Genomic DNA, 25,208 nt, shown 5'->3' with positions numbered 1-25,208 from the left:
ATGAACTCATGGATTCCTATTTTGTTCAAAGGATTATAAATGTGTTACTGTCACTTATTTTGAAGTTCCAGTTTTCCATTTTGGGCCTGTATTCTCAGGCAACGAGTGATCTATTCGTGGTCCCTATAGATTAATTTGCATTTTCTCTAGTTTTACATAAATGGAATCATACAGTAAGAGCTGTGTGTTGTCTTGTTTGGTTCTCTTCCTTTTTTGTGTGTTTGGTATATTTTATTTTATCTCCTTCTTTGTGTATTGGCTATAAATCTTTGTTTTCAGTGGTTGATTTGGTGTTCATAGTGGGCTTTAACTTATAAGCTGCTTATAAGGTGGCGTTAAACCTCTTTATGTATTGTATAAGAATCTTATTTTCATTTTTGAAGAACATTTTCCATGGGTATAGAATTCTAGATTGATAGGCTTATATTTTTCCTTACTTTAAAGATGTTGATCCCTGTCTCTTTGCTCGCAATGTTTCTGATGAGAAAACTGTCATTCTTATCTTTGTTTCTCTCTATGCCACACATCTTTTTTTATCTGGAGGCTTTAAGGATTTTCTCATTATCATTATGTTTTGATAAATTGGATTATGGTGTCCCTTTGTGCATTTTTGTTTCTTGTGCTCATGGTTCATTGAGCTTGTGGAATCTATGGGTTTACAGTTTTCATTAAATTTGGAAATTTTTGGCCTTTATTTTCCAAATATTTTTTTCTGTCCTCCTCTTTCCTTTAGGGTCTCCAATTATGTATATATTAGTCCATTTGAAATTTTCCCACAGTTCACTGATGTTCTTTTAGTTTTCTTATTTCTTCTTTTCTCTCAATGTTTCATTTTGTATAGTTTCTATTTCTATCACTTTATTAATCTTTTCTTTTGCAATTTCAAATTTTTCTGTTAATCCCATCTAGTGTATTTCTCATTTTATACATTGTATTTTTTTAAAATTGAGGTTATGACAGTTTACAACATTGTGAAATTTCAGTTGTACATTATTGTTTGTCAGTCATCTTATAGGTGCATCCCTTTACTCTTTGTGCCCACCCCTCTACCATCCTTCTCCCTGGTAACCACTAATCTGTTCTCTTTGTCCATGTGTTTGTTTATCTTCCACATATGAGTGGAATCATACGGTGTTTGTCTTTCTCTATCTGACTTATTTTGCTTGACATAATACCGTCAAGGTCTATCCATGTTATTGTGAATGGGTTGATTTTGTCACTTTTTATGGCTGAGTAGTATTCCATTGTATATACATACACTACATCTTCTTTATCCATTTATGAGTTGATGGGACCCTTGGGTTGCTTCCATGTCTTGGCTATTGTGAATAATGCTTCAATGAATATAGGGGTGCATAAGTCTCCTTGAATTGCTGATTTCAAGTTCTTTGGATAGATACCCAGTAGTGGGATGGCTGGGTCATATAGTATTTCTATTTTTAATTTTTTGAGAAATCTCCATACTGTTTTCCATAGTGGCTGTGCCAGTTTGCATTTCCACCAGCAGTGTATGAGGGTTCCTTTTTCTCCACAACCTCTCTAACATTTGCTATTTTTTGTCTTGGTTATTATAGCCATTCTAACGGGTGTAAGGTGATATCTTATTGTAGTTTTGATTTGCATTTCCCTATGATCAGTGATGATGAGCATCTTCTCATGTGCCTATTGGCCATCTGTTATGCATTGTATTTTTCATTTCTAGAAATTTGATTTGCGTCTTTTAAAATACCTTCTGTCTCTACTTAACTTTTTGAACATGTGTGATATAGTTGTAATAACTATTTTAATGTACTTGTCTGTTAATTCTAATATCTGTGTAAGTTTTGGGTCTATTTCAATTGAGTGATTTTTTTCCTCCTCCTTATGGGTCATATTTTCCTGCTTCTTTGCATGACTTGTGTAATCATTGATTGGATGCCAGACTATGTGAATTTTACCTTGTTGGATGCTGGATATTTCTGTGTTCCTATAAATATTCTCCAGCTTTGTTCCGAGTCACAGTTAATTACTTGGAAACAATTTGATCTTTTCAGGTCTTGCTTTTAAAATTTGCTAGGTGGGATCAGCTCAGTGTTTAGTCTACGGCTCATTATTCCTCACTACTGAGGCAGATGCTTCTGATGGTCTACCCAGCGTCCCGTGTGTTATGAGGTCTTCAAGTCTTGCTGGTGGAAACAGAGATGATTCAGATGGATATTACTCCATCCCTAATGGTTTCCTCATGTGCATTCTCTGATTAGTTCTCTGTTGAATACTTAGGGGAATGTCAGATCTCTGAGCTTTTCTATCTTTCCAGTTCTCTCCTCTGTGGTGCTCTGTTCTGTGAACTCGAGCTGTGTTGAGCTTCTCAAGTTCTCAGATGTGCCTCTTTTTAACTCAGTAAGTTCCCTGGGTTCCATCTTGATTTACTCTGTACTGTGGCTTGGACACTGTTGAGGCAGGAAGCTGGGGCAATCATAGGGCTCACCTTGTGCTGTCCTACTTCTTAGGGATCGTTGTCCTTTGTTGTCTGATGCCCAGTATTTGGTATATTTTATCTGTTTTATTTGTTTATTTTTTGTTTTGGTTGTTTTAGACAGGCAATTATATCTGGTTCCTGTTACTCTATCTCAGCCCTCTACATTCTTTTTCTATAGAAAATCAAAATGCCTGTATCACCTCAGGGCATAATACATATGTGTGTATTATCTTTGTACGTTTTCCCAAATGGGAGAGATTTATAGATACATAATTTTGATACGATTTAATTTTTATTGGATGTATGAAATTGAATTGCATGTAAACATTGTTTTAATAACTCAGTTGGCAAGTACTGTATTATTGGATATTTAGATTGTTTCTAAAATTTTTCAGTCATATATGATACTGCATTAAGCATCCTTGTGGCAAAATCTTTGCCCTTAATGTTCTTTCCACAGTATAAATTTCTGATTCTGGAGTTACATACCCTTTGATTCAGCATACTTTTTAGGATTTTGATGCAAACCACACGCACACACACACACACACACACACACACACATACACACATCTGTATTGTACTCCAGAAAGATTATAAGAGTTGCATCTACACTGGAAATAAACTTGAGTGCCTGTTTTTCTGATGTGGCAAACATATCAGAAAACTATCTTTCAAGCATAACTTTCTAATGTTGAGGTACAGTTTTAAATCACTATTCTTCAATTCAAACACTCAGAATTGATTTTGATTTAATCTTTCAAAAGTGCTTGTAATTGAAGCTCCTGGAAACCTTAGATAATGGAAGATGCCTCTGTCAACAGAATTCTTTGCTGTTACAAACTAGTATTCTGGGCTGAATATTTCTCTTATCACAGCTGTAGACTTCTATATTCTGGCCAGCTATTTTGACGCTTTACCCTGACCCCCCGTTTGTTGTCTCTTCTTCCCTCTTTCCCTTTCCTTCACCTCCACCAACACGAACATCTATATTTGTATTCCTTCTATTCTAGGCCGTTTTGGAATTACTTCTGATTTTAGAAACATGCACACACTTTTAGAAGGAAATACCTCACAAGATTCCTCTATCAGCTCTTGTTGGAAGAGTGTAGCTCAGCCTGAGGCTTGATTATAGAGGTTGTAATTCTCCTTATCCTGAAGCCTGTGGACTGTGAACACTTCAAGTTGGTTCAGAAGCTGCCTCTTTATACATTCCTCAATAAAAATGGATCCACCCTATGCTTCAGGGTGCTGCCTCCCTTAGGTGAAACTCTAAATTACCATTAGTCTTTGCGCTGCTCTGGGTCCCTACGCAAATGGCTGAGGGTCATGGCATGGAATTACTAAGAGCAAGAGCTTAGAAATTGTGGGCCTTGGGTTATGGAAAGAAACAAGGCAGTAGTAGGTCTGTCTCTTATCCAAAGAGTAATTCTTCTAATTGTCCTACCTTCAAGAAGATTTTCTCTGTTCTTTTGGTTGACTTCTCTTTGTTCCCAGACTGTGTCTTCTTGCTCTCTCCCTTTGTGACTGAGCATACTCACTTGAGTTCATTTTTCTCTAATTTGTAGGGTGTGCTTTTCTTTCTGGTCCGTTCCTGGTCCATCATTCCTAAACTACAGATTTTTTCCCATTTCCCTACAAATTTCCCATAACAGAAACTAGCTTGAGCTTGAGACTGTAAACAGAGTACAGCCAATCCTTTGCCCTAGCAGTGACAACTGTTCTGAGATTTTTCTGCAGATTGTGTTTTACAGTTCCTGGTTATTTTGGCAAGTTTCAGGATAGCGTCTCTCCCCATCAGGAACACTGTTCAAAAGTGGAAACTGGATGCCTGTCAATACAGTCTTTGAAATCAGGACAATGAGTTTATTTGAAGAATTTTTGACCACTTTCTTCAATCTGTAGAATACTGGACTCTGAACTGATAAAATACGTGTAAAATTGTGCGATTGTGGTACTTGCGTTTCTCTTTCTGCAGGCAGTCTGAGCAGGATGGGCTAGCTGTATTCCTTCCTTTGAATGCATCAGCTGAGTGCCATATGGAAAGAATGATAGACTTTTAGGCCAAATGTAGAATAAAAGGTCTGATTGAAAAGCTGGAGAAGCAAATGGAAAAACTGATCCTATATGTGGAAAAGGAAAGACTTAGGAACATGAGATATATTGTCTTCTGGGAGTATATTGAAGCAAGATCTTGCCTTTGATATTTTGAAGGAGAGAGGAAAGTTTCTGCAGCCACAGGTAGAGATGGTATTTTAAAACAAAAGACGAGAAAATAATTTGGTTTCTTAAGTGCTTTTCTGATTTCTTTGTTCTAACTCTGCATGTGAAGCAAATGGACCCTGACAGTGATCACATGCTTACATCCTCCCAGCTGGACCATTTGCCTCACCGGTTTTATGGGAAGCAGTGGTAAGGAGAGGAAGCTCAGATAAAAAAATGTAGCATGGCTGTTCCTTTGTCACCCGTTTTTTCTCCTTTCCCTTTCATTTTTGGATCTTTAAGCCTGAAATTCTCATCTTTATCATCTTTAGAAATAAAACAGTATTGATGGACTCTCAAAAGGTGAAGAATTTTTTTCTTGTGATTTCCTGGAGTTTTTAATCTTAGTTTATTATAGTTATATGCATTTCAATCGAATAGCTTTCTTTTAACAGTTATCATAACTGCATTTTTTTTGGTCAACATTATTACAGGTATTCTGGGTTTATGTGGATTGACAAGCTGTTCATGTCAATGCTCTCCTGAGCACATTATTTTGATTCGTCACTTGATTAGTTGTATGATGTCATCGAGTGGATTTTTCAGGGTGGAATATATCCTGATAATTTTGTATTTAATAAAAGTGCCTTGTTATTGCTATCGCAAGTAAATAACAGCTTGGCTGAATGTATAATTTTTGAGTCATTCCATATTTCTGAAAAATCATCAGAGTTGCTCCTGTGTCTTGTCATCTGTTGTGGCCAGGATGATGGCTGCATCCAGCCAATTTTTTTCCCTTGTGATTTGATTTTCCTCCACTTGTTTTTTTATGAGAATTCTTTGAACTCCTGAAGTTAACAAACCTGTGTTTCAGTTGTAGATTAGGTACTTCATATTTTTCCTGGAATGTAGTGAGATCTTTTTTTTTTTTTCAATTGTGATAACGCACATAACAGAAAATTTACTGTCTTAACCATTTTCAAGTTCAGTGGTTTAGTGTTAAGTATAGTCACGTTGTTGTGAAACAGATTTCCAGAATTCTTCTCATCTTGCAAAACTGAAACTCTATACCCATTAAACAACAACTCCCCATTCCCTCCTCCCCTTACCAGCCCCTGGCAACTGCCGTGCTCCTGTCTGTCTCTGAATTAGACTACTCTAAGTACCTCAAATAAGTAGAATGACAAACTATTTGTCTTTTTGTTATTGGCTTATTTCACTGAGCATAATGTCCCCCAAGTTCATCCACGTTGTAGCATGTGTCAGAATTTCCTTCCTTTTTAAGGCTGAATAATATTCCATTGTATGTATAGGTCACATTTTGTTTATCCGTTCATCTGCCAGTGGACACTTGGGTTATTGTGAATAATGCTGCTATGAACATGGGTGTGCAAATATCTCTTTGAGACCCTGCTTTCAGTTCTTTTGGGTATATACCCAGAGGTAGAATTGCTGGATCATGTGATAATTCTATTTTTAATTTTTGAGGAACCACCCTCCTGTTTTCTATAGCAGATGAACCATTTTACATTCTTACCACCAGTACATAAATATTCCAATTTCTCCACATCCTTGCCAACACTTATTTCCTGTTTTTTTGATAGCAACCATTTTAATGGGTGTATCTCATTGTGGTTTTGATTTGCGTTTGATTTGCATTTCTCTAATGATTGGTGATGTTGACTATCTTGTCATGTGCCTTTTTGGCCATTTGTATATCTTCTTTGGAGAAATGTCTATTCAATGTCTATTCCTTTTCTTCATTTTTTTAATTGGGTTGTTTGATTTTTGTTTGTTGAATTGTAGGAGTTCTTTATAGGTTCTGGATATTAACTCCTTTTCAGATATATGATTAAAAAATATTTTCTCCCATTCTGAGTTGTCTTTTCACTCTGTTGATTGTGTCCTTTGATGCACAGAAGTTTTAAATTTTGATTTAGTGCATTTAATCTATTTTTTCTTTTGTTGTCTATGCAGCGGTATGCTCTTTAAAGCTACAAATTTAACATCTTTGAAGAAAAATTTACTTTTTTTCTTGAAATTTTTTTTTTGTATATGAGGAAGATTGGCCCTGAACTAACATCCATGTCAATCCTCCTCTATTTTGTACATGGGAGGCCATCACGGCATGGTTTGATGAGCAGTGTGTAGGTCTTCACCCAGGATCTGAAGCCACAATCCCTGGGCTGCCAAATTGGAGTATGCAAACCCAATCACTACGCCACCAGGCCAGCCCTAGGAAAAATGTACTTTTATTGTTAAATAACCTCTATTCTGTTTGTTCTTCTCAGGTATACTAATTATTCTTATATTGAATCTCTATTTTCTATCCTCCATGGTCATAATTTCTAATCAATGTAGTAACTTGTTGTAAGCATGTATGATTTTTCTCAAACCTCTCTTCCATGGCATCAACTTAGTTTTCTGCAGTGGCAAATCTTGTAGTTTAAAATTTTTAGTTTCAGAAGTGATACTGTTTTTTCCTGTTTTCCTTTTTTGCAATCAAAATTATAAATGTTTATAATTTAAGGTGTCAAATAGCTGTATGGGGCTTGCTAAGAGAAAGGAGTTCCTTGCTCCCTCTCTGCTATTTCACCTTCCCATTCCTACTGTTTTCAGTTATTTTAACTGCTTCATTTGCTATTTGCATCACTCTAAGATTTTTACTTGTACTTTTTGATATATCAGTTTTAAATATTTATAGACTTCCCGTGTGGAAGGTGTACCATACACATACTCCCATCCTGTACCTCGTCATCCTAATAGAGTTAGATCGTGATTTTGATTAGGTCAGTTTTCAGTGTTAATGTCCTAATGACCTTGTTAATGTCATTCACAGATGAGTCATCTCGAATTCTATGAACCCTTTTCTACTTCTGCAAATTCTTTGTTCTCCTTTAAGTTTTAATCATTCGTTTTATGTTTACTTAGTTTTCTACGTGCTTATTACTTATTCAGTTCCAAGCTCTGTCAGTTCTAGAAGTCTGTCAATTTATCCAGGTGGGCAGTTATTCTGTCAAGAGTACTTTGTGAGTCTTCTTACCTGTCACCCAGGGATCTCCTTTCACAATTATGTCAGGAATTCCCTTTGTTTTTCTCCTGTATTGAACTCCTGTTCTTGTGTCCCGTGCCTGCCTTTTTCTTAGTTTTTTCCTTCTTTTGCAGAAGAACATCGTCCAATAGAATTCTAGGTTGTAAATCATTTCCCTCATTGCTCCGTTGTCTTCTAGCTTCCAAGTTGCTGTAGAGAAATCCAAAGACTTTCTGATTTCGAATCCTTTGTTTATGAGCTCCCCCACACACTTTCTGATAGCTTAGAGAATTTTAAAAAATCTCTAGCATTAAAAAAAAAATCTTATGATGCTGTGCTTAATGTAGACATGTTAAAATCAATTGAAGTGGGCAGGTCAGCAGCCAGTGGGCCCTTACAGGCAATAAACTTATGACTTTTCACTTTAGAAAATGTTTTGAGTTAGTTATTTGCTTCCCCCCCTGCTTTATTTCCTTTATTCTTTCATTCTGGAATTGCTTTTATTTCATTATTAGATCTCCTAGACTAGTCTTCTAGCTTTCTCATTTTTACTGTTCTGTTTTTTTCTTCACTGCATTTGTTGCTCTACATTTTGGACAAATTCCAATCCTTCTATTGCGTTTTTAACAGTTTTTGAGCATCCTGTTTTTGTTTCACTGGGTGTAATGTCTTCTTCCTGATGTTACTATTGTTAAGACTTTTCATCTGCTCAGATTCCAGAGAGAAGATTCTTCCAGTCTCAGGCCTTAGAGGATATAAGGCTGGCTTCAGATGCTATTTAGCTTTAGTACGGGGAATAGATACTAAGAAAGACAAGTGATCGCTCTGGCATTTCTATATCTCATCTTCTTGTTCTTCCAGATTTGGAGTTCAGAGTTTTTTCTGCTTGGTTTCTGCCAGACTATAGAGCTCTCTGCAGGAGGATACACAATTTCAAGTCTGATTTTTTTCTATTTGATCTAAATGACTCTATTTATATATAACACTTTCTAAAATTTTGAGGATACATTTTTTTCCTTTCCTAGTTTCAGCATTGATGGCTTCTTTCCTCTTTTAGTACTTTTGTTCATCTGTTCTGTTTTGGGGATGGAAGCTTTGAAATCTACCCATATAGACACCCCACCCCTCTGGTTTATCTTCTGCTTCACTAATACCATTTTCTACTTTATTTTTTATTGTTTTCTACTTTATCAACTGCCTTCATTCAAGTTCATAATTCAGATTTTTCTTTCTTTTTTTTTTGTTAATGCAGTCTCATTTTGACCTCATATTTTTTTAAGTTTTCACTTTTATAATGTACACATATTTCTTAAGTAAATATTTGCTCTGATTCTAGAGTCTTCCCTTCTCTTGAACCATAATATTTTTCACTTCCCTGATGGATTTGGCTTTTTCTCTGTTGCTTATCCTTAGAGAGGGAAGACTATGCATATTCAGCATCAGGTATTGCCCTGTGTTCTTTCAACAGACTGAAATGAGTCACTGTTTGACTCCAGTCCAGATGAAGGAAAAAGGTCAGACTTGTAGTAGATTAATTTGCCAATTAGAAATTCATCTTCCTATGAGGCCTCGGGAAGGAACCAGCCTCAGCTCCAGAGGAATCAGAGGGAAGTTTGCCTCAGAACCAGAGACTTTCTTTTAGGTGTTTGGTGTGGTGTTCAGTAATTAGCAAGTTCATTGTCACTTGGCTTGGCTGCCCATATCAGAAGCCAGCTGATGTATTTTTTTCCTTCATGTATTTTCTGACGCAATCACGATGGCCACATGTAAATTAGAAGTAAATACAGTCAATCATTACTTGCTTAGTTGGAGCCAGGAACCCCTTTTAAGGAATGAGCATATTTTAAATGTACCCTGTCTCTCCCTGGCTTGATTCCCTCCATCTCTCCTGCCTCTGAACTAGTGGTGTCACTACGAGTCTGTTGGGATCTCGTTTGCTTATTTTCTGTCCATTTAGTTGCATTTTCACAGGAAGGGGATATTGTGCCTAAGTCCTTCTGTCAACCTCTTGTGTTGATTCTTTCCAGTATATATTCCTGGAAGTTTAAGCAATATCTGGGATCCATCTGTGGCTTCTAGGGCTTGTTCAGGATATTTCCTAGTCTTATATTCAACTGGTTATTTCTCTAGTAATCTGGCACAGAGGAATGAGTCTATGCAGCTTTCTTATTTGTAAATTGTATTTTGTGTATCCCTTTTTAATTGTAGAGCGGGATATCGAGGTAATTCTTACCCAACGACTTTGGGGAATGGATGAATGGGCCAGTAAGTAAATAAGTGACACAGCTCATCTTTTGCAAGTGAGGGGTGTTAGAGGTAGTTTTGTATTTTTGAGAAGAATGATATAGGTTAGAAGAAAGGCCTAGAATGGAAAAAGGAGACAACTAGGGAAGAAGAGGAGGGGTGACAGTAATGGTTCAAGGGCATCTGGGGTTGGTGGGGCCCACCCACATTGCTTTGTGGTTTTCTGCAGCTGGAAAAGTCTTTGGAGCTCAAGCAAAGGAAATGGAGAATTGGGTTGATGGCACATGGGAAGAACTCAAGACAGGTATCCACATACTGGGAAGAGTTCAAAGAGGGGTGTATTTCTTTAATAATTCTGTGCGACTCTGTAGTTGACAGTCTGGAGCTCTGGGAAATGGAGGACTAGTATGTCAAAGTAAGCCAGCTTACGTGGCTACAGATTGAATTGTATTATTGTTTGGGATATTCTCTTTTTTGTCATCTTGTCTAATTCCCCCAGAATAGTTGGTAAGTAAATAGGTTTCAAAAATGTAATGTTAAGGCATCACTCCCATGAGAGAGTGATTTCTACCCTTTGAGGTAGTATTGTTTAGCCTTGTATTTTCAGAGTTAAGTAACCGTACACCATTTTATTTCATTTTATTTATCTATTTATTTTTCACTAGAGGGAAAACTCTATTCAGTACAGATAGACTTTTCAGGATTTATTTTTTATATATTTTTTAAAATTTATTTATTTATTTTTGGATGTACATCATATTTCGAATGCTGTGTAGATTACATCATGTTCACCACCCAAAAACTAATTATGGTCCTTCCCCTCTATACCATTTTATAAAGGGCTCTTATAAGGTAAGAACAGGTTCAACGAAAGCCTCCAAACTAGATATGTCGTAAATACTTTAGGGAAAGGCATTTAATTGTCTCTCATTTTCTTCTTGAAAATATGAACCTACCCTTTGTGTTATCTACTGTGTATCTCAAGGATATGAAACATAAAACAAAACTAGGGACACATCATTGAAGTTTTATAGAGATGAGAGCAGCACAGTGTTCTCTGTGTCAGGGTTTGGGGAAAAATAGGTACTCTACAGGACATCTGACTGTCATCCTGCTTACTTCAGGACCATCTGAAATTTTTGCTTAAAAAAACTCCACGCACTTTTTGTCTCTTCTTAATTTTTGTTTACTGGGAGGGTTAGTCTATGGAAAGGCATGGGCCCTGGAGTGGGTCCCGGTTCAGGTCTCAGCTCCCTCATTTCCTGGCTGTGTGACTTTGGGTATGTAGAACAACCTTTCAAAGCCTCAGGTTTCTCCTCTATGAAATGAATTAATACCTGCCTCAAACTGTCTATGAAATGACTGCTTCAGTGCTCAGAATCTAGTAGGTTTTCAGTAAATCCCACTGTCCCCCTTTTGTTGTCAGCAGTGATGCCATATGGCTTATTTGTCATATCAATTTTTATATCCCTTCCCTTACTCCAGGCTAGGTGCTCAGTATTCACCTTTCAAGCAACTCTGTGTACTCTGAATATTGAAACTATTTTAAGGTTGTATTACTTAATGACTTAGCTTGGCAGAAATGATATTGAACTGGAGCACACAGTGTGAGTCTTTAGGGATGGAGTCTCATTGCCTGCTTATTTTGTTTTTTTTGGTGGCTATGCTATTTGTATATTTATCTGTCCACCCCATAGATGATAGAGCAAGATAATGTGAATTGTAAATACATGAGAAGGAAAAATAGAAATGTAGAGGTGGGCACAAAATGATGCTAGGAATAAGTTCAATACAAAATATCGCACCATGGGTCCTGTAATGTTCTCAGGGTAGACATGGCACTCTAGCAGCCTTCAGGAAAGAGGAAAGGCATTGCCCTATACATATCTTTCTCCTGGGCTGTTCATTTGATCCACAGTGTGATAAATAAGGGGTCATTTTTTTTTCCTGCTAAAGCTGGGATCAAGGAGAACATCACTGTTGTCTCAGGGAAGCTATGGAATTTTGTGTTGAATATTATACCAAAATAGCTTTACTTATTATGTATTAATAAAAATAGTCACTCTAACAGAGGTAAGAAAATAGGAAGGTGACACGGTTCTAAACAATTGAAACCTAAAGTGATTAAAACTCTAGTATGAAGGACAATATACAAAGACGGGAAAAAAAAAATTTAAAGTTCATAAAAGTTGCTGCCAAACCTAGATTATTTCTTAGGAAATAGTTCTTCCAAGGTTATGTAACTTGCCCAGTGTCATCCAGCTAATATAGAGTAGTGCCAGAGGATTTGGGGCAAAAGACTTGGAGTAAATGTCTAACCCACCATTAACTCCTGCTTAAGACTTGGATCTCGCGATCCTGGTTCATTATCTTCGTTATTATGAAAAGATCATTTTCCAATAGTTAAAAAGTGTTCTGGTATCATCTTGCATGCAGGGTAAACTAGAAAGTATATTTACAGACAAAAAGCTCCCTGAAGGCAGGGGCTGGCTCAGCATTATTCCTGAAAGCCTTAGTTCCCTGTGGGTGCTCAATAAGGATCTTTTGAATAGAAGGATATTGTTAGGTGGTGTGAAAAGCTAAAAATGAAACATTTTCTTAAAATGAAAAATTCCCCTTCTGGACTAAATTGGAACATGGAAACAATCACATCAGTCTTTTTATTTTATTTTTTTGGTGAGGAAGATTCACCCTGAGCTGACATCTGTGCCAGTCTTCCTCTACTTTGTATGTGGGTCACTGCCACAGCATGGCTGATGAGTGGTGTAGATCCACACCTGGGATCCAAACTGCAAACCTGGGCTGCTGAAGTGGAACACATGGAACTTAACCACTAGGCCACAGGGCTGGCCCCCACATCAGTCTTTTGACAGAACTTGGGCCATGCTTTACGGCAGGGAATTTAATGTCTTTGTGAATTTTCTTAACAAACTTATCAATAATGGAGGATTTGGTTATACTTTGTGTTTATCTAGCATCCTTTCTTTAAGATGTCGAAAGGATTTTAGAAATGCCTTCTTCCTCACGAAACGTGGAAGTCTGACTTACGAAGCCCCTACGGAGTACCCGACTCATTCTTGTGACCGACTCCTGTAACTTTGGGGTGTCTTGCCTTTCTTAACTCTTGAAAGTGGTGACTAAGTTCCCTGAGGAAATGTAAGCACTGGGAAGGTTCACTTTCTTACGTTTCCTGCTGGACCAGAAATTGCTGGTGGTTCTAGTCCTGATTCTGGCATTAATGAAATGTGTGATTCTAGTCTCTTCTCTCCTCCAAGTCTGTTCTTTCATCTGCAAACGGCCAGGCTTGAACTGGGGGATCTCGAAGACACTTGAGAATATTATTTGCCCTTTGTGTAGAAACTGTCAGCTCTCAATTGTGGGTCATTTAATTCCTTTTTTGTTTAATGATGGGATGACGTCTCCCCCTGGCCCACGCTCCCCATCTTCACAACTTGAAACTACCTCCCCAAACCATCTAGCCAGCATGCAGAGTCGAAATTAAACTACGAAAATACGTCACCTTAACATGATTTGGAAAATGGTACAGAAGTCCTGCCTCTGGGGTGTTAGATGCTCCCTACTGGGTTCTTCTTTTCATTGAGATTGTAGCTGGCATTTGGGGCAGAGGTTTTTGCTTCCTCTGGCCAGTGGTACTTCTCTCTCAGATGCTGGTCCTCTCAGGCTAAATGTGGGTTTTCCACTCCTTTTCCAGGTACACAGTTTCTCCTAGCATGACCGCGATCTGATCAGGAACCGAGAGAATTTGACTCCTGTGTCTTGTGCTGCAGTGCTGGGGCCTGGTCACCGCCCGCAACTACGGAGCTGCCATGGCTGCTGCCTTTACTTCCACCCCTGTAATTTCACAGCCCCAGGTAAGTGATTCAACCCGGCATAGGTTTGGGCTAATCATAGTTTTGTCGAATATTTAAATATTTGTCAAATATTCAGAAAATGTGTTTGATTCAAGGGATCGTGTGTATTCTTCTAACGATCATTTGAGGGGTATTTGGATAATAGTGCTTTTGTGAGGGAGGTGCTGTTTAGTTCAAGAAGCAACTGGAACAATGAACAAGTGGTTTTAGTGAACCGGCCTCTGTTTGTAGGGGGCCCTGGTTTTCAATGCTTAGGCTGTCTGGCTGTACTAAAGGCATTAAACGCCGCATCAAGACTGTCGGTAGTAAATCCTGCTGCTTTCCCTCTCTTGGCTTTTCTAGGGTTTAACGAAAGATCTCAGCACAGATCTAATCTTATAACAAGTTTTCTGAATGCTGTCTCGTTGTCTTCCTCCTATAATGATGATGATTATTTTTCCTTGACCTGTTCTAGGAACTTTGAAGAGAAAATGCAATTCCAAAAACTTCTGAACACCAGTAATGAGTTATTTTTCTGTCGAAGGGAGAACAGTAATATGGGAGGGACATTGCCTTTGTTCAGATTATTTTACAATCTAATCTATTCAAGTATTAACTAGACTCCTGGAGTCCCAGCGGGCAGTGTGGTGCAGTAGGGAAACAGACTTTGGAGTCATGAGGCCTGAATTCGCATCCAGATTGCTGGATAAGGAGCCTGAGTCATGCTAACCTTGCTTAGCTTCACTTTTTCTCAGGTAGTCATACCTCACAGGACGGTTATGTGGATTAAATGCCAGAATAAATGCAAAGCACATAGAAGGTCCTCAGCAAGTGTAGTTTCCCATTTGTTCTTTCTTCATCTTTTCTTCCTCCTTTTAGAGTGTGACCTCCCATCTCATTCAGGACAATCATTTTTAGGACAACGTTAAACAAAAAAGTATACCTTTGAGAAAGAGCCATATTGATTGAAATTTGAATCTTGATGATACAGAATATGGTTCCACACTTTTTTTCTGTATCCTTTTGCAAGCTGCTAAATTTTGTAGGTGTCTGAAGTATGGATATGTGTGTGTGTGTGTGTGTGTGTGTGTGTGTGAGAGAGAGAGAGAGAGAGAGAGAGAGAGAGAGAGGGAGGGAAGGAAAGGAAGAGGGAGAGAGAGAGAGGAGAAAGGGGCCAAGGGAAATTTTTACTTCATTTACTATAAATCCTTTTTTTGTCCTCTAAAAGACCTTGGAATTTTATCATATGGACAAAGTCCTTGCTGTTCCTTAACGTTTTAAAGCTTTTAGTATTATTTTCCGAGATGTTGAGTGTTCCCACCTTCATGCATATTTCTTTCTGGTAAGGGGATCATTGCCTTTTCAACACTTCATTTACTCTGGGTGTTGGGTTTCCATTCCTCTCAATAGTGTTTTTGGTGCCCAAGAGACTTGGTGAATGGGTAAAAAGATTTAATGCCCGTTACCTGAAGTCACCGTTTCAAAGTCCACTGCAGCTGTTCCCATGCAATGACTATTCTTTTGTGAAGTGAATTGGGTCTAGCACAGGTTTTCTGGACAAGGCATTTCAGCATCCCAGTCTTGTGCTGTCATTTGTCAGCATTTCCAACAGCATCATTTTATCTAAACACCTTCCATTTTACACAAGCTGCTGTCAGCTGGTGAGTAATAGAAATATTTTCAAATGATTCATTTAATTAAAATGTTTAACACTGCCCAAGGTAGAAAGAGGTCATATTTAATCTAAACACTTGGGGAATTGTGTACTCTTGTAAATTCTCTGTGGGAAAGTAAATTGGTACGGTCTACTGTGGACAGTAATTTGACAGTATCTATTAAAATTATATACCTTTGCACATACCCTGTTCCCATCTTGATATCCACATTAGAAAAACACTCATATATGAACCCTAGGAGACATGTAGAATGATTGAAGCATTGGTTGAAGGCCAAGAAGTACGAAACTTTCTAATATTCAATAGTGGAAGGACTTCATAAAGTCCAGAATGTTGATATGATTTAAATACCACACAGCAGTTAAAAAATTATACATACCTATCTATCTATCCCAACATGGCTCTATCTCCCGAAGATATGGAGAGACAAGAAAGCAAGATGCAGAATAATGCTTACAGGAAGATATCGTTAAAACTGTAAAACAAGACCATATGTTTTTAGGGGCCAACATATGGTCCATTAATGTAAATGCATAGTGAAAGGTCTAGAACATACATTGTCAACGGGGATGATGTTGACCCCAAGAGGGCAAAAGCTGGATCTTCGGAGATGAAAAAATCCCTCCAGAACTCTAACCCTGTCTGATGAAATCCTATTCCTTAGTATTTAATTTCTCTCATTAGGGAGAATTTAAGTTTAATTAAATTTTTCTTCTTGAGAGTCACCAATGGAAAAAAAAAAGTCAAGAAATACTCGTCTCGAAGGATGCACAAGGCTCTCCAGTCACTACCTTGGTTCAAATCCTGGCTTCAGTATTTACTAACTGAGGCTTGGGGGGAGGGTGGAGAAAGGTGTTCACTCTCTCAGTGCCTCCATTTCCTCATCTGCAACCTGAGCATCATCATAATAAAGCAAACTTCGTAGGATTGTTTTAAGGATGAAATGAGATAATATGTAAAACTTAGAACAGTGTCTGGCGCATATTGCTCGATACATCTTAGTTGGTATCATTGTTCAGTAAGCACTGTGGCAGGTGTGGGTATACAAGAATAAGTAAGATAAGCAAGGCTTTTGCCCTGCCAGAGTTTAGAAACGTAGTGGGAACTATGCAGATAAGGAAATAAAAAATCACAATGCTTTGTCACAAATGCTATGATATAGGAAGTATAGATTCTTTAGGAGTAGAGTAGAGCACCCGGGAAGAAGTTGGAGGATCAGAGAAGGCTTCTTGAAGGAAGACTACCAGGCTGGGGGCTTATGAATGAGCATGAGTTATTCTGGCAAGGGAGAGGAAATAGCATGTGTGAATGTCAGATGTCCCAAGAGGAGAGAGAACATAACATTTGGATGTCAGTTCGTGATGTTTGTAGTATTGTTGTAAGCAGCAATATGCTAGAGCCAGCTCTGCCAGCCCACACGTTTGATTGTTAAATTTTCAGGAATTTAGTGAGCTGATTGACCTTATGCTTGTGACTTGAAATCAGCCACGGTGGAGTATGTACACCATGGAAATTGGCCAACACAGTCCCTCACTCCTAAGAGCCCATTGTTAAATATTTATCGGCGTACTTCTGGCTGTGGAGGGGGTGGATGGATTAGGTTACAAGGTTGGAGAAGATTTTGCAGGGCCTTCTAAGCCTCATGAAAGAATTTCGCATTAATCTTAAGAAGCCTGTGTGCTTTTGAATCTTAGACCTGGTTCAAACCCCGACTTTGGACAATTTTGTTGAACAAGTTCATTAATTAATCTCAACCAGGTTAGTGAGTCCCATTATTTTTTTTTCCCCAGATGTTGGGAACAGCAGTAGCTTCTGCTAGCTGGAGGCACTCAGCCTACTTGGAAGGAGTCAGCTCTAAGCTGGTCACAGGGAGAGGCAGCCTACTCTTCCGGAGAGGAGCAGACCATTGGGTCGCTTGGTTCCCAGGATCCTCTGGTTGATGATGGGCCTGCTGAATATGTCAGCTCCTCACATGTAATTTTTGCATTCGGATTTTAGTCCAAGGCTGATTTACCCTTGCCCCCAAGGCTGTATTGATGTATTCTCTCCTATTATCAAGTTTACCCCAGGTTCAGAGACGTGAAAAGTAATTTAAATGCAGCATCTCCTTGGGCGAGGCGTAATAAGCAACTCACTCAATCAGCTTAGGCTGGCATTGTCTGGCACATCAGCTTTCATTCTTTTAGAGTGAATTCAGGGATCTGTGTAAAGATAAACCCACATTCAAGTGTGAAAGGCCTGACAATCCTTTTCTAAGGCAAAAACAACAACTAAACAAAAAAAACCAACTTTTGGGTTTGTTACTCTATTCATTTGGTAACAAAGAGCATTTTTCTAATCAAGGCTGCCGAAAATACTAGATATAAACTAATTAATAAGAACAAATAGCCTGTGATTGTTTCAAACAATACCAGGGAAGAAAGCTTTCATTGTCACTCCTGCTGGGATTGCTGTTTCGTGAAAGATATGCCTTGTGCTTTGAAGTGAGACAAGTTCGCATTCCTGCTGTACTCCTGAGATGGATTTTTGTTTTCTTATGCTGAGGGAGCACCTTGTTCTTACGAGGCTAGCTGAATCCTGAGGCGAAACTGGACTAGCAGCAGCAGGAAGGCTCTGTGTGTGTGTAGCTGATTTATAGTTCTGCTAGTCCAGACACCGATAAAGAGCTTCCTTACCCAAAGGAAGCTCCAGGGATGTGTTTGCAGACAGGAACGCGCTCATCATTAGGTTAAATTAATGTGTTCCTAGCCTGTGGATATGGGAGGGATGGAGGTGGAATAGGAAACCAGAAAACTTGCCACTCTTAATGACCGTTTTCTGTTTCTAGAACTCTGTTTAGCATTACTTTAATTGTGGTTCATCCAGTTACTGTGGGTAGAGTATGGATTAAAAGTTTTATTTTCCTTTTGAATGGAAGGGTCAATAGTTCAGTATATGAATGAGTGGTTTGGCTCTCTCAAACCCAAGACGGGTATGAGACACCAGAATAGGTGTTTGAGGATTTTAAAGGTATTCAGATCTTACACCTGAGATTCAGTGAGGAATTTTCTCCATCAGTATGTTACAAGGTATTTCATTTTTGTCTCTCATTTGCTAAGTAGCTATCTTGGTTTTAAGCCAAGAATACAAAGATATTTTGAACCGCCAAATGATTTCCTGTAGGTTTCATTAAATAAAGACATGATTTGGGCCCATTCTTAATGTCTTAACAGATTTGTTCTCCTCGTTCGTATCCAGCGTTCTGATACAACATAAGGGGGTATCTGCTTGTTGTCTGTTGGAAGATTGATGTTTGTGAACAACAGTACCAATAGGTTCTCCTAACAAAATCCATCATATTTCCAAAATCTATGCCTTAGAGTTTTTATTTCTTTTAGAGAGTGGGTACTTTTGGATTGAAGCAATTGAATTCCACGTTAAATACATTGCGTTTTTTGAGATTGAAAGACTTCTGTTTTTTTAGGACTTTGTGTTATAGTGGTTTCCAAACATTCACAAAAGTAGAAAGAATAATATAATGAATCCAAATATAGTCGTCACCTAGATTCAACAGTTATTAAGATTTTTCCATACTTGTTTCGCTTTCTCCCATTTTGCGGGGGGGGGGATAAAATATTTTAAAGCAAATCCTTGGCGTCGTGTAATCTCATCTCTACCCTCATACATCAGTATGTATCTCTTAAAATAATTCACTTACGTAACCCTGATACTATTATTACATTTAACAAAATGAAAAGCAACTCTTTAGTGTCATTTTATGCTCATCCATATTCAGAAATCCCCAATTGCTTTTCTAAAAAGTGTCTTTGCAGTGGCTATGTTATCTTTTAAAAACATTGATTAGAAAATATTCAATGACTTGTAAGGTGTAAAAACCCAATTCCATTTTCCCCCTTTATTCTCTAAGTGAGGAAATAGATTGACATATTAACTAGAATATTTCACCACTGAAGAATTAAAAAATGAGACATACACTGAAGGCTCGAAAGTAAAGAAATGGTTGCAATTATTATAAATAAAGAAATGGTTGTTAAATTATTAGTCTCTAATGTAAGGGATCACAGATATCTTGATAGTGCTTTCTTTTAGACTAAAGTGTGAATGACTAATTGCAGTATGAAGTTATGTTTCCAGTGCCACACAATGAAGACATAGTGGGATCTGGCTTCATCTAACGTAGAACTGAGAAAAGAGAATGCATGGGCTTAGATCCAGGTGAAACTTGGTTCAAATCTATGTTCAAATCCTGTAGCTTAGGGGATCTTTCAATATAGGTATATCTTTCAGCTTTATTTTTTTTAATCTCTAGAATTCAAATAATATACACTGTGCTCAAGAGTTTAAATGGCAAAATATCCGTGAAGTGCTTTTTACAGTATCATCCCCTTAATAGATACCTGACATGTGTTAGTTCCTTCCTTTTCCCTCATAATTATTCTGGGAGTTCTTTACAGGGAGAAAGTGGTTACCTCTACATATGGTCTGTGTATATGATGTGCTTATGTAGTATGCCAGAGGATCCATCAAAGGAAAGCCAAGTTAGATAAACACTCTACAGAAAACTCCAGTGGATTGCCAGGAATAAATGCACGTGGAGATAAACATTGAGATTTCTGACTTACTCCATCTTGAACCATGTTTCTATTAGAAGTTAAATTTGTTCTCATATTGCAATTTAAATTCGTCTGTGTCCACTTTTGTGTTTATAAACTCAGATCAAGTTTGAGAGACTATCTTATTTCAGAATCTGAGGGCACATTTTGAGTTTTCTATTCATAAGACTAAATTGTACCAGGATACCTAGAGTGAACCATAAATGAGACCTTTCACGTTTGTTTCTTTTTCTTTCTAATGCATCCTTTCTAATTGGCTTAGTGTTTAATGATTAATGGAGCCACCTCTTTATCCTTCGAAGGGATGTGGCTTTCTCTCTCTCCCTGCGCATTGTGCTGCGGCTTGCCCATTTTCCCTCTCACGCTCCTAGTTTCTCCAGCTATTTTTCCTTGAACTTGAGTTGCAGCTTTTCCAGGAATAAACACTAAGGTGGGACAACGCCCTGCTGTTTTTACCAGCTGAGGAGATCATAATCATAGGGCCCAGGGGATTTGTGTCTTTTAAGAACTGTACCTTGCTGTAATAAGACTGTCATTTAAAAAATCAACCTTCATTTGCTGTGTGATGATACTGCTATTTGGTAATTTCATAGCATCACTTAAGAACCGCCCTTAAGTTAAACTTATCCCATTTCGTAAATGATTATCCTGGGCAGGCTCAGGCTGGAAGAGAAGTGATGGTGGGTTGATACCTGTTCTTTGGCGTCAGGCAAAATGTGTATGATAGGGCCATGGAGCAGATTACTGCCTGAAAGGCTAGGTGGGCAATGAAACAGTTTTCAAAAATTCAGACAACCTTTGGGAACAAAAACTCCAGTCCTGCCAGAACTCCAGTCCTGTAGGAAGAAGTCCTGTAGGGTATGGTGCTTGCTGAATGAGGTAGCTGCCTGATTTAAAAATATTTGCACGTAGACGAACCTCCACCAGCCAGCATACAGAGGTTTTGGAGTCTTCCTTCAGGCCTGGAAGGAAGAGCCGTCCGTCTGGATTCAGGTTAGGGCCCCAACTCTAAGGGCTTTGCATACTCTAGAACTCTGATTAGCATTCCCTTAATGATGGTTGATCAGATTATGGAAGTAACCTGGCTAGAACATTGGAGGAGGACTCAGGAAGAATCCTGGCCCTATGGCCTGTGTTCAGAGCTTACCTCTGATATGCAGGATCGAGTGTGGATGACCAGTGGGAACTCAGGACTCATCAGTCATGGTCAGATCCCACTTCTGTGAGAAAAGGCAAGATGGAGAGACTCAGCTGCTGATCAGCCCACTGTCTTATTCAAGATTAGCTTGGAAAAATCGGGAACACTGAACCTGCAGATGGGAATTCAACTCAGTGACAGTGGAGAGAGAAAAGGTAGAAGGAACAAGGTGGCAAATGATGGAGAATCTGTGAGGATTACAGTCCTAGTTATACTATGATGTTTAACTCAAATGATGTATCAGAAATATATTTTTTCTTATGAGAACTTTTTTGCATGATTTTTCCCTTAAAATTATTAAAAATAAATTGCTTTAAATATTAAATGCTGCCTCTCTGATTGCACATCTTATTGCTTTCCTCTAGGCTAGTCACAGAAAAAAAGAGTATAGACAACTGTTTGTAAGAATTAGAGAGTACAGTAAGTGTAGCGGAATACAACAAAAGCTTAAAGAAATAGGTATACAGTCCTATTTTTGAAAAACACCTAAACCTAATACAATGTTATATGTCAATTATATCTCAATAATAAAAAAGAAACAACTTTTAGATTAGAATATTTCCTAAAAAGCTGTATACAAGGTCATTGAAAATATCACGTACCTAAGAATAACGTTAATAATAAAATAGGTGGAAGAACTCTTTGAGAAAATTTATAGAACTTTATATTAATAGACATTAAAGAAGACAGATACTGTGTTGATGGATTGTAAGATTCATTGACTTGATGTCAGTTCTCTGCAAAGGCATCTATAGATTGAATGCAATCACGACAAAAAGTTCCCCCAATGTTTTGAAACCTTTAAGCTGATTCTAACATTTATATAAAAGTACAAAAGGTCAAAAATAGCCAATAAATCTTGAAGAAGATGAACCACGTTGGGAAACCTGTTCTTCCAGATATCAGAATTTATTATAAAGTCAGAATAAGTAAGGCAATGTGATATTTGTGTAGGGATAGGCAAACCATTGGAAGAAATAGAGAGCCTGGACACCAACTCACACACACCATTGAAAAAAAATCAGAAATGAATTGGAACAAGATAAGGAAACATATTCTATTAGCCTATGGAAAAAAATGCGCTAATGGAAAATAATTTTTCATTTTCTTCGTAGGATGACATTATATTGTTTTGATCTGTGGGTTCAAGAAGGGTGTACTTTAGAGCTGGTGTTTGGTTTATGAAGGTTCAAGCCCTCTGTGTGACTTGACTTAAAAGTTGCAGGAGAACAGATATTACAGAAAGAGTAATTGGTACTTAATCCTTAAAAGAAGGTCATATTTTTTCTCCATTTTGCAGATGAGGACACGAACTCCTGAGAGGGGAGTATTGCGTAGTTTATTGAAGTCATATCATCACTAAACTAAATAACTGGAATTTGAACCCAGGTCTCACCGATTCTAAGGCCTAAACTCTCAGCCACTGTAAATCTATAATGTTATCTCCCATACCCTCTGCTGTCTCCCAAGAAATAGAAATTTTAAGTGAAGCATTATTACATGTTTCACTTTTTATCTGTTAATCATTCTTTGGGCCTGCTTTCTTCTGTGAATTACTTTCCCCGTCTTTGCCTGTTTTACTATTGGACTATGTGGCTTTTCCTTTTGATTTGTAGGAAGTCTTTATCTTTCACTGCACACTAAGCCTTTTTTATGTTGTTGCCACACTTTCTCCTAATCTTCAGCTTTTCGTTAGTTATAAAGACTTCTATAGCACAGAAATCTTAAATTTCTAATTAGTCAAATTTTGTCCATCTCTTCGTCTTTTAGAAAAATCTCCCTGTTTGCAAGTCTATACATATTCTTTTTGCGTATGTCTTTATATCACCTGAAATTGATGTCTGTGTATGATGTGTCATAGATATTCAATTTATTTTTTTTTTTCATATAGGTGAACAGTTATGCCATTTTCCCCATTGATGAGTAAAGCCATGTCTCTTATATCAAGTTACCACATAAGCGTCTGTCTCTGGCTCTCTATTCCATTGACTATTTGTGTATTTTTCTGCCAATATCACAATGTCTTTACTACTATCACTTTGAAATAGAATGTGTTTTTCCATAAGGCATCTGGTTCTTTGTCATCCAAGTTATCTTAGCCACTCTAATTCTTTTTGTACTTCCATATCAATGTTCAGGGAGCCTGTCAAGCTTCATGAAAACCCATTGTGATTTTCATTTTATCACATTGAATTTATATATTAATTTTGGGAAAATTGACATCTTAACATTTTCCTCTGCCCATGAAATATTTTCTCTCTTCATTTATTTAGCTTTTCTTGTACGCTTTTGAATATTTAGACTTATTCCTAGATACATTAGAGCTTTGGTTGTTGTAAATGTGTTGTTCTTGAAATAATAATTTTAAAATATTTTTCTGGTATTTCCATAGGACTAACAGTTGATTCATGTGGTTTGATAGTTAATCCAGCAAATTTACTAAACTCTCTTAATACAGTTTGCTTATGAATTATCTTGCATTTTATATGTAACATTATATCAATTGTGAAAAACAGTAAGTTTTTTTCTTCTTTTCCTTTTTGTTTTTTTTTTCGTATTGTTTTGGCTATATCTCCAGCACATGCTAAAAGCAATTGGTGATTGAGTCAGCTTTGTTTTGTTTCTGTTTTAAAAGGGAATACTTCCATCAAATATGACAATTGTGGTATACCTTTATCAAGTTAGAGAAATTGCCTTCTAATCCTAGATTGCCAAATTATCATGAAAGGATATTAAAATTTACTAAACACATTTTGCTTGTCTATTGAGATGATCACTAGCTTTTTTTCTTTCCTTGAATTTGTTCACGTGCTGAATTATATCACCAGATTTTTAAATATTAAATCATCTTTGCATTCTGGAATGAACTCTCTTTAATCATAATATATATTTAGTATATATAAATATAAAATATATAAATATATTTATATAATATATAGTATATATAATATGAATACATTGTATAAAAATAAATATTTTTCTTATTTAGGAACTCATTTATGTTCTTAAATAATGCTAGCTGATAATTTATTTTACTCTTAATCTTGTTCTTGTAAAATGATTATGCTGGCTTCATACAAAGATAACCAAGTAAACTTTGAAAATGTAAAATCAAAACAGTAACAGTAAGCAATTCTAGGTAGGTTTCAAAATAAATGGAAGAAAAAGCTGAGCCACAGTGTCATGTCAGATGGGAGCAGAGGCATTGGAGGGAAAGCTTCTCAAGGGAAGAGGATTACCTTGAGACCTCAAGTCAAGTGTGCAAGTTAAAATATTAAGACTAAGCACTAAAGAATAGAAATAACAAGGGTAACTCTTGAACCAGTTGAAGTGGAAACCGGCATGCTAAAACTCAATCGGTTCAATTTTATCTTTAATCTGATATTCTTGGGTCTAATCCTGCTGTGGACTGTTCTGCCGATTCTCACACATGGTACCCTCGTGTGTTTTTATTCTTTTGGATGATGAATTCGTCTTCAGCGGGGCTGATCTGAGAGAATCCAGTGAGGCTGCATTGAGGTCTGGCCCTCCGGAGAGGTTTGATGCTTGCTGGTGCCAGGCGCATGGAGTGGGAAGGGGGTGGGAATGTCCCAAGCTGAGAACCATGGTTTGTGTTAATCCTTCTGTGGGTTCTCAGACTTGACAGTCTGACTTCAAATCTGAACTGTGTGATTGATAGGCTTGGGGTCATGATTTCCGAAGTGAGTCTTTTAATTTATCTATTTCCCAACCTGGAGCCTAAGCTAAAACAAACAGACTTCCTTGTTTTCCCCAGTGCAGCTGGGTAGATTATTTTTTTCTGGTCTACTTCTTTCACTGAGATGGAAATCTTCAAGACTCCTATCTTAATGATTGCATCTCAGTTCTAACTCAATGCCTCAGTTAATGTCAAGGGTTCATCCTCTTTTTCCCAGTGATATGTAATGCCCTATCTC

The 25,208-nt window shown here is 37.5% G+C and overlaps 1 protein-coding gene across 16 annotated transcripts in view; it reads left to right on the top strand.

Moving 5' to 3' along the window:
• The window catches only part of LPAR1 (lysophosphatidic acid receptor 1), a 353,585-nt gene that overhangs the window by 264,767 nt on the left and 63,610 nt on the right, over positions 1 to 25,208 (top strand). For all 16 annotated transcript variants that reach the window (XM_070595019.1, XM_070595020.1, XM_070595018.1 and 13 more), the window contains one exon: positions 13,648 to 13,807. In XM_070595019.1, coding sequence (XP_070451120.1) covers positions 13,763 to 13,807 — 45 coding nt within the window. In that variant the 5' untranslated portion in view covers positions 13,648 to 13,762. The remainder of the gene's footprint in view (positions 1 to 13,647; positions 13,808 to 25,208) is intronic.

The sequence above is a fragment of the Equus przewalskii genome, chromosome 26, assembly GCF_037783145.1.
Source record: "Equus przewalskii isolate Varuska chromosome 26, EquPr2, whole genome shotgun sequence".
NCBI lineage: Eukaryota > Metazoa > Chordata > Mammalia > Perissodactyla > Equidae > Equus > Equus przewalskii.
This window is presented reverse-complemented; position numbering and strand designations above follow the sequence as displayed.